This window comes from Triplophysa rosa, linkage group LG23 (assembly GCF_024868665.1).
Source record: "Triplophysa rosa linkage group LG23, Trosa_1v2, whole genome shotgun sequence".
NCBI lineage: Eukaryota > Metazoa > Chordata > Actinopteri > Cypriniformes > Nemacheilidae > Triplophysa > Triplophysa rosa.
The window spans coordinates 14,120,410-14,137,306 of NC_079912.1; the positions used below are offsets into that span (position 1 = coordinate 14,120,410).

At 35.9% G+C, this 16,897-nt stretch overlaps 1 protein-coding gene across 5 annotated transcripts in view; it reads left to right on the plus strand.

The window, feature by feature from the left end:
* slc4a2b (solute carrier family 4 member 2b) overlaps positions 1–16,897 on the plus strand; it is a 32,594-nt gene that overhangs the window by 497 nt on the left and 15,200 nt on the right. Inside the window, exons 2-3 of one of the 5 annotated variants that reach the window (XM_057322648.1) lie at positions 7,406–7,465; positions 11,014–11,183. In XM_057322648.1, the coding sequence (XP_057178631.1) occupies positions 11,124–11,183 (60 nt within the window). In that variant the 5' untranslated portion in view covers positions 7,406–7,465; positions 11,014–11,123. Of the gene's footprint in view, positions 1–7,405; positions 7,466–7,987; positions 8,097–11,013; positions 11,184–13,399; positions 13,500–16,324; positions 16,386–16,897 lie in introns of those variants that run through there. The other 4 variants (XM_057322650.1, XM_057322649.1, XM_057322651.1 and 1 more) reach the window with 4 other exon arrangements.

The following is a 16,897-nucleotide window of genomic DNA, read 5'->3' on the forward strand; positions in this document are numbered from 1 at the left end:
CAGAAAGAAGAACTGTGATATAAATGTAGTGTTTGAAAGTTAAAAATGGAAACCATATAGTTTGGAAATTATATGCTCTTCTCGCTCCCTCCCTTTATGTATATGTATGTATATGTGTATAAATATAAATATAAATATATATATAAATATAAAGTCCATGTTATTTGTATACACACATTTGACCCAAAAAGTATTTGTACACTAAACACAAAACAAAACGATTTAACTTAAGTAAAAATACAAAAATTAATTCCCTGTCTTAGTACTTTTTAGATTTTTGTTGGGGGGTTGATATTTTATTATGTAACACAATGGCAAACATAATGTGTGACTTTACAAATGGAGCTTCTTTAATGGTTTTAAAGAACTTTGTACTCTCATTTAAAGAGTTTCTAAAGCAAACATAGCCTACTTCTTTTCCTTTATCGCTCTACAAAAAGGAAGACGTGGTTCTGTTAATACAATAGTAATACATATCGCATATATATAAGCATACTAATTGCAAGATTGCTATGATATAAATGTATATGTATGTTCATATTAATTTGCACATTTTCCCCATACTTGTGAGTAGGGCAGTGGTGTGATTACGATCCCTAAATGTTAAGCTTCTGTGCTTGGTTTGGGCTTGTTCTCAAGGGTCAGCTGGATTTAGAGTTTTAAAGCCATGAAGGAGTCCGATTTCTTAGAAATACAAAGCACTGACTTGGTCAAACTAGTGCTTACAAGCTTAAAATTTGGCAACTTTGATTTTGCGGTGCGATTAAGGCGTAATGCAAGAAGTTAATAAATCAGTGCACATTACAAGACAAAGCGAAGAAAGAGATATCGTTCTGTTTCTTATCTGCTTACCAGAGCTTGACCACCATTGCAAAATCCCAAAGTAACGCAATGAAGTTTTAAACTGCAGAAGGCACATGTATTGGTATAGAAAATGAGTCAAGTACTTAATTCATAAAATTGTCATTAAGCATAATTCGTACAGAGACTTGAGACATATTTTTTAATTTCTTTTTTCCATATAGCTCAGATTTACCTCCTGCTGCTTGGCTTTGCGAACTCTAAAAAATTCTAGTAATGATATTGAAAAAAGCTGTTTTCCGCTAGCATTCCAATGAAGATCAGCTGATAGTTTCTTTAGCCCTCCCTGCCCAGTATACGTAAAAACAACAACACCGTAGGCTGCTACTGTTTTCTTGCGGGGCCAAAGTTATTTTGAAACGTGTGTTGTGCTTTCGTAGTTGTCCACCCAGCTGGCCACCCTAATCAGCTGAAAAATATTGTCATCACGTTGACCACGTAAATACAAATCTGAAACGGTTCCCTTGCAAATAAGTCTAAGTAAATCTAACCTTACCGCAGGTTGCGTGACCTAACACTTGCTCGGTGCCTCCAGTGGATTTTGCAATCATCGATTTCCCAGGATATGTGTTACTATACTCACTGTGCTGTGGGCTGGTTTGAATTTTCATTGTAATTGTTTGTTTTGGTGTGACTGAGGGTATGAATATCAGAGCTCCTCTGGTCAGGTTCTGCTTTGTTGAATTGTTTCGCTGCTGTCTTGTTACAAAGACGTGATTGTCCTCTCCAAGTTAAACAAGAAAAGTGTGAGAACACAGACGGACCTTTTGTGTGTCTGTAACGCGAGTCGGCAAAACTCCAGCAGGTTGGATGGCAAGGTTTAGTCTCTAAGTGGTAATTCAAGATTTGTGAACAGCTGTTTGAATCTCACCAGTTTTTTCTTTTGTTCAAACTCCAGAATTGTTGGTAAACACATTTTCAGAACTTCTTTACTTGAAAGGTAACTTGAACGTGTTGAGTGATTAATCTGATGAATCGGAAGATCTGTTTATATTTTCCTAAACACGCGTGTCGATAGAGTCCAGACATAAGAAAAATATCTGTACAAGTTTTCTATTTAAGATGAGCGAAATAAGCGTGTTATGGGTGTGACAAAAAAATACATTTTTGAGAGACAACATGATTTGTAAGATATCTGCCAATTAAAATGCACAAACCAGAAGCAATAATCCCAACAAACGGAGAAGGTATGCCTCTTTCTAGAACTTTACAGTCCTTCCAAAACCTTGGATGTCCAAATGCGCTGTTTTTCAGGAAATGGAAAAAACACTGTACTTTTTTTAATGATAAAATAAAGTGTTGTCAAAGTTGACAAGCACTTTTTATTTGCAAAACCCAGTGATAAACATAAAGGGTGGTGAATATTATTAATTATTTATGGCAAAAAAATATGGAGATAGGAGGTTTCAGAAGGACCGTAGCGATATTTTTATTTTCATGTGGCCATTAATGAGGTATATGGACTGTTACTGATGTGATAATTCTGAAAGAAAAATCTGACTATCAAAAATCATGCTTTAAAAATAAAATGCTTAAAAAAAATTATAGACCTCACATGGGTATTTAAACAACCAAATATTGACATCTGCTATCAGTATAGTGAAAAAAAAACATGTCATGGTAAGCTTGACATTTGCAAGGAATTGTCCTCCATCGTTATTGGAGAATACTTTTCCAAAGTATTCTTAAAATTGAGATTTTAAAGATAAGAGAAATTATTCCGGTGCTTTGTTAAATCTATATATCATGTTCCGCTCAATTGAAAACAATTTTGGCTAAGTTAACTACTTCCAGGAGTTAAATTCACTCTTAACTTCACACAGATGTTGGCAGTGCGTTTGCGAGTCTCCCGTCGGCATTGATTTGATTACGGCTGGAGTAAATTCTATCATGTTCCAATAAAAATTTACAAACGGCTTGCTCCACTTGAACACTTTGCCAGTGTTTTGAGTCCTTTCTTTTTCCATAGACCTGTTGCTGAACTTTTTTGAGTCGGAAAACATAATCATAAAACATAATGGTACATAATCTCTTTGTATTTCATAATTCGGTTACATTTGTGTCCTCTCCTCTCAGTGTTTGTGGTTTTGGGACTACGGGGATGTTTCTTGAACATTCTCCAATGTAGAACTTCACACTGTCCCGCCAAAGGCAAATGTGGCCACGTACCAGGTTACTGTGAAATCCCTTAAACCCAGCAATACAAATAACCATGGCACTGGACACTCAACTATCTAAGCGAGTTAGCTTGGTTTGTGTCATTTTACAAATTATATTAGTATATAGAAATACATGTAAAGTCATTTTTCTTGCAATCGTAAGGTGTGTTTGTCTTGTTTATTTTTTGTCTCGTCTGTCTGTCATTGTGTATGTCTCTATGTAGTTATGCAATAGCTTTTCTTCATTTCTGTGTTTTTTCCCAGTGTTTTACCAGCCCACCATTTGTTTGAACCTACTTCCCTGTTTATCGTGACCAGACAATACGACCAGAGCTGACAATACAACCGCTAATGCGACAGGAAGAACGTGAAGGATCTGCTGTTTTCAGCAGGTTTTTGTTCATTATGTTGCTAAATCTTGGGTCAGAAAACCACAGTAGGCCTATTGTTTCCAGCCCATTTGGTGACTGTTAAATAGAGGTCTGTTATATCTTCTCTTGCGTCAGGAAATTACGAAACTTATGCAGCATATGCAAGTCAAGACTTAAAGGGATGGTTCACCCAAAAATGAATATTCTGTCATCATTTACTCACCCTCTTGTCATTTCAAACCTGTATGACTTTCATTCTTCTGCAGAACACAAAAGAAGATATTTTGAGGAATGTTGATAACCAAAAACCGTTGGTCCCCATTGAGTTCTATTGTATGGACACAAAGCCAATGCAAGTCAATGGCGGCTAATGGTTTTGTTTACCAACGTACTTAAAAAAAAACCCGGAAGATTTGAAATGATAAGAGGATGAGTAAATTATGACAGAATTTTCATTTTTGGGTGAACCATCCCTTAAAACCAGAAAAGGTTTAATGACCATTTGGCATCATATTGAGAATGCAAGACTTCTGATAAAGGAAGAAAACTTTGTGTACCCCTTTGTTTTTGGCACAGAGCATTCAATATTACGGACCTTATATTGCTTAATAATGGTCTACGTAAAAAAGGAGAGTCCAACTGTTTCATATACAAATTAAGTAACAGGTTTAATTTTTTGGTCTTACTATTTTTGGATCAGTTGGTCAAACCTTTTGTTTATGGTTGAAGGCCTCCAGCAGCAGGGTTTGACACCCCTACTTTACTTGACCATCTGTTCTTGAAATAGCCAATAGCAACCCTCCAGATTTCAATCATGATTCTTGTAGAGATTTGTCAAGAAGGCTCGTCACACATCCGAGTAACTTCATTAGTTATTCATTAGTTATGACCTCATCAAAGTGGGAGTCAAGGTCACCGTTATCATTGAAATGGTGTAGCTTTTGTGGCACAGGATTCGTGATGACTAAATCTTGAAACATTTGATCGAGGCATACTTACCCAGACTGTTCTGCAATGAGGTAATGAATTCTTTTTAAATCTAGTCGTGGATAGAGCAAAGCGTCTCGGTTATGTATGGACTTGTTTATAAAAATACAGTTACCGGTCCAACTGGCACCCAAACCAAACATCATGAACTGGCCAGTGACCTCTTGAAGCGGGTAAGGTCAGCTTTTTTGGGATTGTGGAAAACGTTTGAAGACAACTAGTTTCAATTCCTGATTTTTGGTCATGTAAAATCCATGTGACTCTTGTGAACACACATGCCCACTGACACATACTCATGATGGTATACAGTCATTCATTCAAACTAGTACTGTAAATATAGATTTTTTGACCTAGTATCCATTTGAGGCAGTACATTTTTTTAAATGAAACGTTTTGTGCAACATTTTACAATCTTATGTATTTTGTTATATGTTGCGGTTTTTGGTTGTTTCTGGTTTTATTAGTTCTAGAGTAATAATTATATCTCATCCAAGTTGATGCTTCCTGTGTGTTCCAGATAAATAACCACAAATATGAAATTAATCTGTCGGAAAAATCTAATCTGATAAATTTAAAGATATCGTGTTTAGATTATAAACATTTGAAGTAGGGATGCACCGATATGTAAATTTTAGCCAATAACGATAACCGATAATCCTTTAACATTGGAAGCCGATAACCGATATATTGGCCAATATGCAGTATCTAAATATTAATATAAAATTCCCTAAGACTGAAACAAAATGCGTAAAGTGCTTTTATTTGAAAACATTCACTGCCGAAAACAAGGTTACCATTAGTTCTCCTTTTTCCTCTGAAAATCCTGTGCAAAAATTAAAGTGTCAGAACAAAAGATGCATTCTATCAAAAAGCGAATGCTCACCCAGACCTGCCTGAAACGCCTCGTGTAACCACACCCCCACAAATCTGCATCAGTTAGTGGTATGATTTGACTAAGACCACCTAAATGTATACGCAAGTAAGGTGGGCGTACCTGTCAGTACAATTGCTTTGGAACCTGATGTTCCAAATATGGTAAGAGGCGTTACATTTCCGTCACATGCTTGCAGTATTCGACCAATCACTACGCACTGGTTAACTGGCCAATCATAGCACACCTCGCTTTTCAGAGCGATGAGCTTTGGCACCACGCCAAAGTCCGTTTAACGAAAGTCATGCCACTCGGCGGCCTGTCGGACAGCCATTTACGTCATAGCAAGAGCGCCTCCAAGCAGCTATTTAGCATTGCATTTCTTCCAATTTATTGCAATGGCAGTGGCGCACCTTGTTAATATAATATCTTTGGCCTTTCCGATTGAGCTCACGTTTACTTCGATTACAGCAATAGCAAGTTTTGCATTAAGCCATTTTAAATACTCTGATGCGCAAAACCTCTTCAAGAAGCTTATTTTACTGGCATGTTGATGAACAGTAAACCAAAAACTGCTGTGAGCTGCCAGTGTAAATCTTTACATTTATTAAATACACCAGGAATTTGTACAAGTTGTTTTTTGATTAAAGATAATAAAATAAGTCCAAGATAATACAATTAGTCAAGTAAAATAAAGAGAATTTCAGTAAAATCGTTTTTTTTCTTAAGTTTTTACTGTTCCTGTCACATAAGCATAAAACAATCAAAAACACTTTAATACGAAGCCGTAAGAACCAAACCGAAAACCGTGGGTCAAAACCTAGGTTCGTATTGAACCGTGGGTGAGCTGTATTGTTGCATCCCTAATAGCCACATGTCTCACACGTCTCAAGACAGAAAGCATTCAGACAGCAGTCTGATTCAAGTATGCTTTCTTCCTATAATTTACACATCCATAAATACTGTATCTACATCAACAATGTTTTGCTAACAGCAGTAAGTGAATGATCACGACAGAAAGTCTGTACTGTATTTGAACCGTGAGCAGCTGAAGATGTTTAACCAGAGGAAATGATTTATGATTTATCGGCTATAATATATCAGGCTACATTTTATTATCGGCCGATAACATTAAAAAATACCATTTATCAGCCGATACTTGATCGTGCATCCCTAATCTTACACATTTTTTTGAGAGGTTAAACTGTAAAATTAGTCTCCCCTCTCTTAACCATGGTTTTATTTAAAATTTTTTACTTATTTACTTTTTTACTACTTTTTTATTTTTTTTCTACAACTGTCATGGTTAAAAACACTGGTTACTGTAACAAAACCATGATTCATTTGTGGTTGCTATGGTTTAACTATAATACATTTTCTATACTTTCTCTGTTTCATATTACTGTTAAATTTATATCTAACATATTTTTATTTACTCTCTCTGTACAACATGTGTTTTTTTGTTTGATTTCTTACACAGCTGCTTTGATACAATGCAATTATTAAAAAAACACTAAAAATAAACTTGACTGGGATGGTTTATTTTTTGTAAAAAAATGTATTCAAGAGCTAGATGGGTAACTATACAATACAATCCAAAACCGGACATCAGAAAATCATCCCAGAAGCAAAGATAAGGCACTTTTTTTGTTTGTCAAACTCATTCATTTCCACTCATGGTAAACCATTGCTATTGAAATTCTCTTTCTAAATTAAGCTCCAAGTTTGTGGAGTTTAAGAGCTTTTTTGTTATGATAAGTTGTCAGAACTGTTTATTCTGTTACAGTGAGAATCAGGATGCAACAGTATCTACTGTAACAGTCCCTGCCTAGATAGATTAGCCAATATGACGTATTTATCAACCATATTGCGTAATTGTTACAGAAATGATGATATATTACACTAAACAAGGTGTTGACTGTTGAAACTCTGGGATGAGCTGATACATATGATGTGTGTGTGTGTGTGTCACAGCTGACTCACTGTATAGCAGCGGTCACATGGCCGGCTGTCTGAGGTCTCTGGCGAGGAAATAATCTAGCATAGGAAGAGATTTACCCGTCAGTACTGGTGATAGTGTGTTTGAAGGCAGATATATAGTGTTCTGTAGCGGCTCAGTCATTTCTCTCTCTCGCTCTCTGATTCTTTTTACACAGTGGATGTTGGCTTTGCGCTAAGATGTCAACACCATCTTCTCTTCAGTAAAGCACATTGAGGTAAATTTCAATGATCTTGTATTCTGAATACATATGCCTATTTACTTCTGACTAGTGGAATTTAATAAAAAAATATATTTTTAACGTTAATGTTTTTTCTGTTTACATTAATTGTTCAGTATGTTGGATTTAAGTACAGTTGCTGTTTTAACTCCTTTAACCACACAACTTCAGCTTTTGTTTCTAGATAATATACATTCCTTTTTTTAAGTTATGCGGAGAAACGTTTACTGTGTACTAGGTCAAGTTTTGTAATTGTTTTGTTTTGCAATTCTGAGTGCATGCATGTTTTTTTATTATTGGATATATTTGTATCTCAAACAGCAGCTGGAAGTGAAATTCAAGAGTCAGCATGTCATATCACTGCACACTGCAAAGTCAACAGTAAAAAGTCCACAGTTTTACTGTTATCTCAGCGTATAGTTGCCTTTGTGTTTGTTTTATAGGTGTCTTTATTTCCGTTTATATTTAATGTGAGTTGTGTAATGAGGAATGGTCTGCTGGTTTGTCAAGCTCAAAGGCAGCGTGGCGTGTCTTGTGACTTTGATAAAGTAATTAAATATCAGCAGCCTCAAAGCCTTGAGCATCTCTGCTGTTAAGACACTTTCTATTGATTGAAACAACAGAAAAGGTATGGAATGTTTTGTACTTGCTAGTCTGCAATGTTTATGTCTGTTGTTGCAAGTCACTATGATTGAAATATAAACAAATAAATGAAGAGTTTGGTTCCAAAATGAGAACTCCGTTTTTTTCTTCTCAAAAATCATGTTTTTTTATTGTGCATTCCAATTAATATCAATCAAACTGCAGATGGTTTGTTTTGATTTAAGCCATAATAACTCAAACATATAAAAACATGATTAAATTTTTTTTTAAACAGAGTTATCTCATTTAGGAACCAAACTCTTCAAATATAAAATAACCTGAAAATAAGATGAAACAGAAGTGATTAGATATTGATTTAAACTAGATTATTGTGAGCCTCTATATGACATATTATACAGAATAAAATACATTTTTAGGCTTTTGAAATGTTTTGTCAACAACAGCTATTGCATGCTGTTAGCCTCCATAAGGAATCATTTTGACTTGTGCTTCAGTTTGTATAAACATTTACATTATAGAGTCGCGATTCATGTCTGTGAAAAATTGTCCTATAGGCATCTATTATAAGTGCATTATTTTGTTTATTTAAATACATTTATTTTTTAGGGATGTATTTAACCGCACATACAATGTCTTGATCGTCCTTTTTCCACTTTAAGTTAACATGATGTTTATACATCATACACAAACATGTGACCGAGCTGTTGGTCGCTAGTAAACTTGTAATTCTATATTTGCCACGGTTCCTCGGTCATTGACCGTTTTATGATTTGGTTTCCACATCGTGATTGAATTTCTGTTTGCGGAATGGCATTTTTTATTGGCGGTCTCTGTACGTTTAGAACGCTTTGTCTAAAATTATGCTTTATGGACACAGTTGAATGTAATCCAGTAAGCTTGTTTGCCTTCAACCAAAGCAAGGATTTTCCAGTTTTTTGTCATTGGAAGTTTGCAGGTTAAGTTATTTCGTGAAACATACGAAATAATTTCTAATCTAAACTTTCTATCTTAAACCCCCTCCAAAAACCATAGCTTGGTATACTGTGGTAGGCTATATGAGACCAGTTTTACTGCGCTTAGGCTTTTTGTTGTCCTTATGTTCTTCCAATTGCTTCCATTGTTTACCTCATTTGTAAGTCGCTTTGGATAAAAGCGTCTGCTAAATGACTAAATGTAGATGTATTTACGAGGTGATTGAATTCCCGTTCGACAAGAAATGTTGAGTTTGAGCTTTAGATGCAAAATCCTGCCCGACGTCATTTCGTGCCAAGTTGGAACACATTCAAGCTAATCTCTTGTGATTTCAAAGGATAAAACCGTCTTTTGTGTTCGCCTTCAAGGTGTGGAAAATCCATCAAGCCCTTGAGGTGCTTTTTTTAGTGGTGTTATGCGTTTTTTGTTATTGTCTGTCACATTGCAGTCTATCATTAAAATGTCACATTTGTCATGGCTAGAAACATGTTTGGTAACAGTCATGGGTGTGTTTATTTCTATTGACACGGCTAATTTGATGTGTGGATGTGTGCTTGTGGTTTGCGGTGTATTTGGAAAAAAGTGAAGGACCACACACACCTTCACTTTATCGTTGTAAGATGAGGGCAATGTGTTTTTTTAAATGATAGATAGGCCTAAAACCAATCTTTCAGAGACTGAAACTGTTTTGGTGTGTGCCTAAATAGTCAAACATTGAGGGGTTGGAGGTGTTGTTTGGTCGACAATATCACAGCTGTCAGCCGATGATAATGCAACAGAATCGGTGTATGAAACTTTTGACTTGTATTGTTTTTGAACCGGTGACCTTGCTCGTGACTCACGAGAAGCGTATCTTTCTGTGTAAAAACGTGAAGTCATTCTCTCAGTGCTCATGTCAAATGTACATATCTGTATTTGCACAGTTAGTATCTCGATGTTTGATTTGTGCACTGCTAAAAGAGCAATTAATCTGATACGATATCAATTTAAAGGTCAGGTTAAAACTTTTGTTGGATTGACCATGATAGTGAAATAGCATGTGTTATTTTTCCAGTCCAGCTGTCTAACCTGAGACAAAAGAACTGCCAGGATTGCTTCTGAATGTAACAGCCTATTAACTATTTATTTTGTATTGTAATCGATTACTGAAATGTGCATTGTGTTTTAAAAGATGTTGCAAAGCATAACTGATTTGCACATTTTTTTATGCAGAGGATTTGATATTGAATTGGAAAGATGTAACTAAAAGTGTGTTGAGTTGCTTGCCAAGTCTGAAGAGATCAAGAGATGTGGGACTTTTCGGCCCGGTTTGCGAAGCGCATGCTCAGTGAATCAGCGATTCAATAAGGATATTTGTCCTCCCGTTGCCAGAGACCTAAGATTAAAATACACTTGTTACTTTCAGTACGATAACAATGGGACAAATATACAGTCCTGCAAAAGGTGTGTTAATGTCTTTGAATGCTTCCGTCGGAAAAGAGTTTTGCAAATATATTTGCAATCATTTGAAAGAGTGAACCAATAGCAATTTTAAAGGAAAATGCTTTGTTTAAAAATCGATTTTCTATTGAAGTGTGTTATTTGTGCACCTCTAATGTCCTCGAATAGCATTAAAAACTGGGTACATTTAGCAAAAATTATTATTTTGTCAAGATTTTTTGCTGTAATTTTACACTTTTGTTTTAATTATTAATGTTATTAATCACATTGAATGAATATTTATTTTTTAACCGGTTGTTATCAGTCATTTGATGTCATGTTATAGCATTCGATGTAGCGGTTAGAATAGTTTGACGAACACATCTAAAGTATTGTTATTATAATAAATAACTTAATTGACATGTAATTTGTCTGTTAAAATTGGGTTTGTGTGTCAGACCTACAGCCCCATTGAGTTGTGACGCTCATGCGGGCAACACTGATTCAAGTCTAAATTGTGACATTGATATCTTCCGATTTTCATGTTACAGGTTATGCTGCCTATAAACTCCTGCTTGAGTCTCAGTGAGAAAGAGAAGGGCTAAAGCCTGTCTAGAAAGAAGAGTTGTTCATCGTCGAGCACAGAGATCAGACGTCAACCATGAGTGACCCTGTCACCTCGGATAAACTCGCCAACGCTGTGGCTTCAGTTGTCCTCAATGTAAGTCGTCAAATGCCCCAAAGTAACATTTTAGTTAGCCATTTAGTTAGGGCCCCTACAAAGTTTTATTTAGGATTATTTTTTACTGTTTGTCTGTCCGTCCATTTATCCATTCATTAATCTAATCACCATTATTGTTAATTTACTATTTTACTGTTTATTTTTTATTATTGCTTTTTGTCTTTTATTGTACTTTTTTAAAGACTTTGGAGTTTTTAGTATGCGTAAATGCTTAGGATGTTTTTAAAATAAAATTGGCACACGCATCAAAAATGTTATAAAACACAGACTAAGTGGTTGATGTCAGTTGTGATCATCAATTTTTGCACATAATTTGTGCTCACCATGACAATTAAAGGGATAGTTCACACAACAATAAAAATCCTGTCATCATTTATTCACCTTCATGTTTTTCAAAACCTGTATATGATTCTTTTGTGGAACACAAAAAAAGGTATTTTATGAAATGCCTTGATGGTTTTGTGTCCATACAATGGAAGTCAATGGGGTGCAGTGTTGTTGGGTTATCAACATTATTCGAAATATCTTCTTTTGTGTCCTGCAGAAGAAAGTCACACAGGTGTGTATTGACACAAGGAGGGGTAAATGATGCAAGAAGTTTCGTTTTTGGGTGAACTCTTTTAAAGTCCCAGTGAACAGGAAGTTTCCGAGTGAAAAGGAAATTCAAACTAGAAAATTAGTGGGCGTGGCTTGCGTTTTTCACTGCGATTTGATGTGTAAAAACAGCTGTTGCATTGATTTTGAAATGAAACTGGCAGCAGACTGACAGTTGAAGGGGATGAGTTAGCTGATACTCAGGCCAAGCCGTCTAATTTACGTCATTTCAGATGGATAGTCATTTCAGGGCGGAAGTGCATTTTCAGATTCTAACTGAAGATTATGAGGGTACATTAATTTTAAAAAGAAAATGACCCACATTGATAAGCTATTTACTATAAACGATGCAATATTTCATGAAAAAATAAGAATGGTCATTTTTTATTTCACTGGGACTTTAAATAAATGTGCCTACTGTGCATTGAGACACAAGGTCGCAATAAATCCGGACCTGTCATTGCAGCTATTTTTATTTACAGCTTGTTTTGTAGTAGAATGAAAATTTAAAGATCATTCTTTACTGTGGCAGGGATTCCATAAATAGAAATATAACTTCACTGTTGTACATCTGTGAAATATCTTTTATAGGTATGTAAAAGATATTTCATTCTTTTATTTGCAGGTGCACAGTATTTTAAGATCCAGGCAGATTTCCTAAACAAATGTACGCATTGTAATTATCCATATGGTCTTTAATCGCTCCATTCTTTTCCCAGTATCTCTGAGCGACACTGTAAAACTCAGTCGTAGGGAAACTAAAGTCCTGGCATTTTTCCCTGCAGCTGTTTTTGGTGATAGGCTGAAAGTTTCTCCGGACTCAAACTGTATCCTCTTCAAACCCTCTCTGTGCTGATTCAGCGATCCCAGAGTTCATTCCTAACTGTGTTGTTTGTTCAGAGTTTTGTCTTTAAAACTGGAGGCTTGTATTGTAAAGTCACTGTATTCTGGTTTACTATTTTTAGCTTGGGTTAGGAATAAGTGGTGGTGTAAATTTGGTCTCCTATATAATACATTTTTTATTGGCAAGTAAATTTTTTTCTTGTATTTTATGTCCTTGTTTTACTTTTATCTTCAAAATCAGTCAATTTTCCACTAAACGGCAGTATACTGCAAATCTGGCAAAAACTTTTATAGTCAAACAACAAAAACAGATTTAGATGAATTTCTTATATTGCTTGGTAGAACTGACTTGGTTCATGAAACTCAATTCGTAGAGCATTGTGTTCGCAACGCAAAGGTTGTGGGTTTAATATCCAGGAAGCACACGTACAAAATGTATAGTTCGAATGCAACGTAAGTCACTTTGCATAAAAGCGACTGCAAAATGCATAAACGTAAATTAAGAATTCAGAGAAAGGAATCGATCGGTAATGTTAGCCGTCATCGTCCTCATGGCAGGCAGTTGTTGATCTATAAAGTTAATGATTATCAGCCCTTAAACACGATTGCTTGTCTTGTCCAAACATGTGTATGTGGGGGTGTGTTTTGGGGGAAGACTATACAATCAATGATTGGAGTTCAAAAGCAGGCCTGGTCTTGTGAAACTGTCCTATATCCTCTTCCTGCTGTGATCATGTGACACGACAGGTTCATGTGTGGCGTGCTATGCGTTTGTTTTATAAATTTGCTTTAGAGAAAAGATTAGTTTTATTGCTGAAACGTGATAGATGACAGATGGATTTCCTGTTCAAGTTGAAGGTTAGTTGTCAAGACTGCGTTGATGTTGGTTTGTCGTCTTTTATTCGGTGTGCGAGATGAGCATGCATGCTTATTGATGAAGGTTTGCAGAAATAGTTCGCAGAAGTCCGAGTAGGAACTGTTAGTGACTTACTAAGGTTCTAAGGTTGTTCAAATCAATACTTGACAAATAAATGACATTGAAACGATCAAAGCTGGTAACCTCTGGTTTATCAGTTAAGGTCAATACAAACACCTTGTTTTGGATATTTTTAAAACGCGCATTGCATACTCAGTGTAACTTTATGATTTTCAACCTCGCTGGAAAAAAAATTCAGGTCTCAACTCAAAAGTTTTGTAATGCATTTTTTTTTACATTTGCAAATTATCACTTGTGTCAACAAACACATACAGACAATATTTTTGAGTTAAGGCTTGAAATTGTTGGAATTGTTACAATGTTGTGTATGCACAATGTTAATGCGTTCTCGGTGTTACCTGGACTGATAAACGCAAGTTTATTCATTAACAAAAGTGTGCTGGCGCAAAAGAGCATCAAAGAGCAGAACATGTCATCTGGCAGACTTGCTTATGAATAAACATGCATTTCTCTGTCCAGATAACACAGCGTAAAAGTGTAAACAATGTTTATATTAACTGTTCATTTTTATTTACTACTGGCATTGTAACAATAAGAAGTGGAAAACTCTGCAAAGTCACACTTATTCAACAGTTATATAAGACATTTTACAGTATGTTGTAGAGTGAAACATGCTATAAAGAATCTATTATTTTTTTGTAGTTCTTGTATTCACTTTAAATGTAAATTGGGATAACCAATAATATCAATTTCTAAGCTTTATACTTTATAAAAAACTGACAAGGTTAGTTATTCAACAAAATCGAGCTGACAGTGATGACATCATTGTAAACCCTGCATCTGATTGGTGTCCTTTTTTTTAACTGATTTGCCGACTAATCTGTGAAAGAGGAGTGTCATGGCATGTATATGTGTGCAGATGCAGATGCAGAAACATACAGACAGATTTTCTCTGTTAGGATATTAATCTGAGCTGTCTCTTTGCAGAGTCAGTTGGATTTCAGACACCTCACGGATCGGTGCAGCTAATCTCTCGTGGCCAGTGGCTCTTAACACAACTTGACGTAGGGCTGTGACGGTGGCAGTTTTTTTACCACCGCGGTGGTTTGGAATGCGAAATTTTTATTATTTATACAAATAGTATATAAATAATATTTATATTATTATATTTGCGTGTAGCAACCACATGACGAGTGGAAGAGAAATATAGACCTTATTTAAATACTTTTTTGAAATATGATATCTGAAATAAATTAGGATAAAACATCCGTCCATGTTTAATGTGCAAATCCATCAGTGAAACGGCACACTACAGCATATAAAACATTTAAATAAACATCAGTAAATAATGAAAACAGAAATAATATAAGAAAGTTAAATAGGAAATAAAAAAGCTCTTGTTGCAGTGACAATTTAAGTCAGTCGTGTATTAACCCTTACACTGGGTTCACACCAAACTTTTGCGCGAGTAAATTATATACAAATCAATGCAAAGACGCGAACTCGCGGCAGGCGGTGCGAAGGGCGCGAAACGGGCGGCGCGATTGTCGCGAACGTGTGTCAATCTCGTCTTCCGCGAAGGTTGAAAATATTTGTCATTTCGCGTCACTCACGTGAAAATAGCGAACTTTAAATAAAGAGCTTGGAACGCGATTGTTCGCCTTTGGTGTGAACCCAGCATTACAGTCCTTAACAATTCCATTTGAAACGAACTGTTTGCACATTTAGCACATTGGTCGGTTGATGCACTAAAAGTCCACCAGTAAGATTTAAGCTACTGCTTCCTAACAAAGCCCTTTGCTGGTCTGGTGGTGCTGCTGGTCGAAACGTTAAATGGTTTTCCTTGGGTACATTTTGATGTTTAACAGCTCCTAAAATATTTTGTATTAGTATAACGACAACGTTTCGACCATCAGGTATATATTGGTGTGTGAACAATTTGATTGTTTTTTTGTGCGCACGTCTGATTTTTTATTTTTTTAAATACAGATTGATGTTGACTTGAGTTTTGTTGGACAATTGTGTGTCTTCTACATATTCCATTTGAATGATGCCAAATCTAATCAAATGATGTCATTACACTGACCCTAACACTGGGTTCACACCAAACGCGAATTAAGCGTTTTGCACGAGTAAATTACATACAGGGTCAATGCAATGACGCGTATAGACGCGAACACGCAGCAGGCGATGCGAATGACGCAAATCAGGCGGCTCGATTTCCGCGAACGCGGGTCAATTTCGTCTTCCGCGAAGGTTGAAAATATTTGTCAGATCGCGTCACTCATGTGAAAATAACAAACTTTTCCCATGAGTAACAAAGAGCGTGGAACGCGATTGTTCGCGTTTGGTGTGAACCCAGCATAAGAAACTGAACATGACGGATCTGCTGTTGCAAGAATTGTTCACAACTTCAAACTTTTGATGCTCTGATACAAAATCTCAGCGTCACCCCTTTAATCTCCCTTCCGAAACCATACGCTGCCAGTTTTAGCTGGTACAACATGAGGTTACATCAGCAGCGCAAGGTAACCTTAACTTGACGGATGTTGTCTCTGGAGAAAATGTCAATATTTGCCTGTGGAAAATGTTGAAGTGTGGCTGGGAAGATTATATTGTTCTGGACAATCTAAACCGTGTGCTCGCGCCGTGTTTGTTTTTATTCACCCTGTGGAGACCGGCAGTATTAAGGTCGGCTCCTAGTGTACATGTGTCCCTCCATTGACAGCAAGAACACATTCATTTTTCTTGAGGAAACGGTTCTCAGAGGTTTAGAGTTGCTTTAGCATCATCTAACCATGAGTCAGGTACGTTTTATACTTGGGTTAAAGAGTTTTTAGTTGTGTATGCTTAGGTTGTGGTTGATCCAGATCTGGCAAGGATGCAAGATGTTTTCAAGTTTTTTTTGTTTACAAAACTATTTTGAAAGTGAATATTCAAGAAGTGAATATTGATAGAAGTTAAATGCTTCACGTGCAATATTTGGAACTTTATTTTTCTGGTTGTTTTGGTGTACTCTTAAAAGCGACACTTTACTTTATTGAAGGTCAGTGGGTGCTGGCGGGGTCATGTTTTTAAATTCAGCAATAATTTGTTTTGGTTTTCCTGTCACCAGATGTTTTCATAACATTTGAAGAATGTGTCCGAATGTCGGAATATCAGAATATCATACATTTTTATTACATATATATGCGACTGTATCTATGCAGTTTGTTGATATGTTTTTGATATATTCCCTTGCGTACAAGAAACCAAAGTAAAACTAAAAGATCTTTGCAGTACCAATTTAATTAACCAATGGATTAAAAAAAAACGTCAT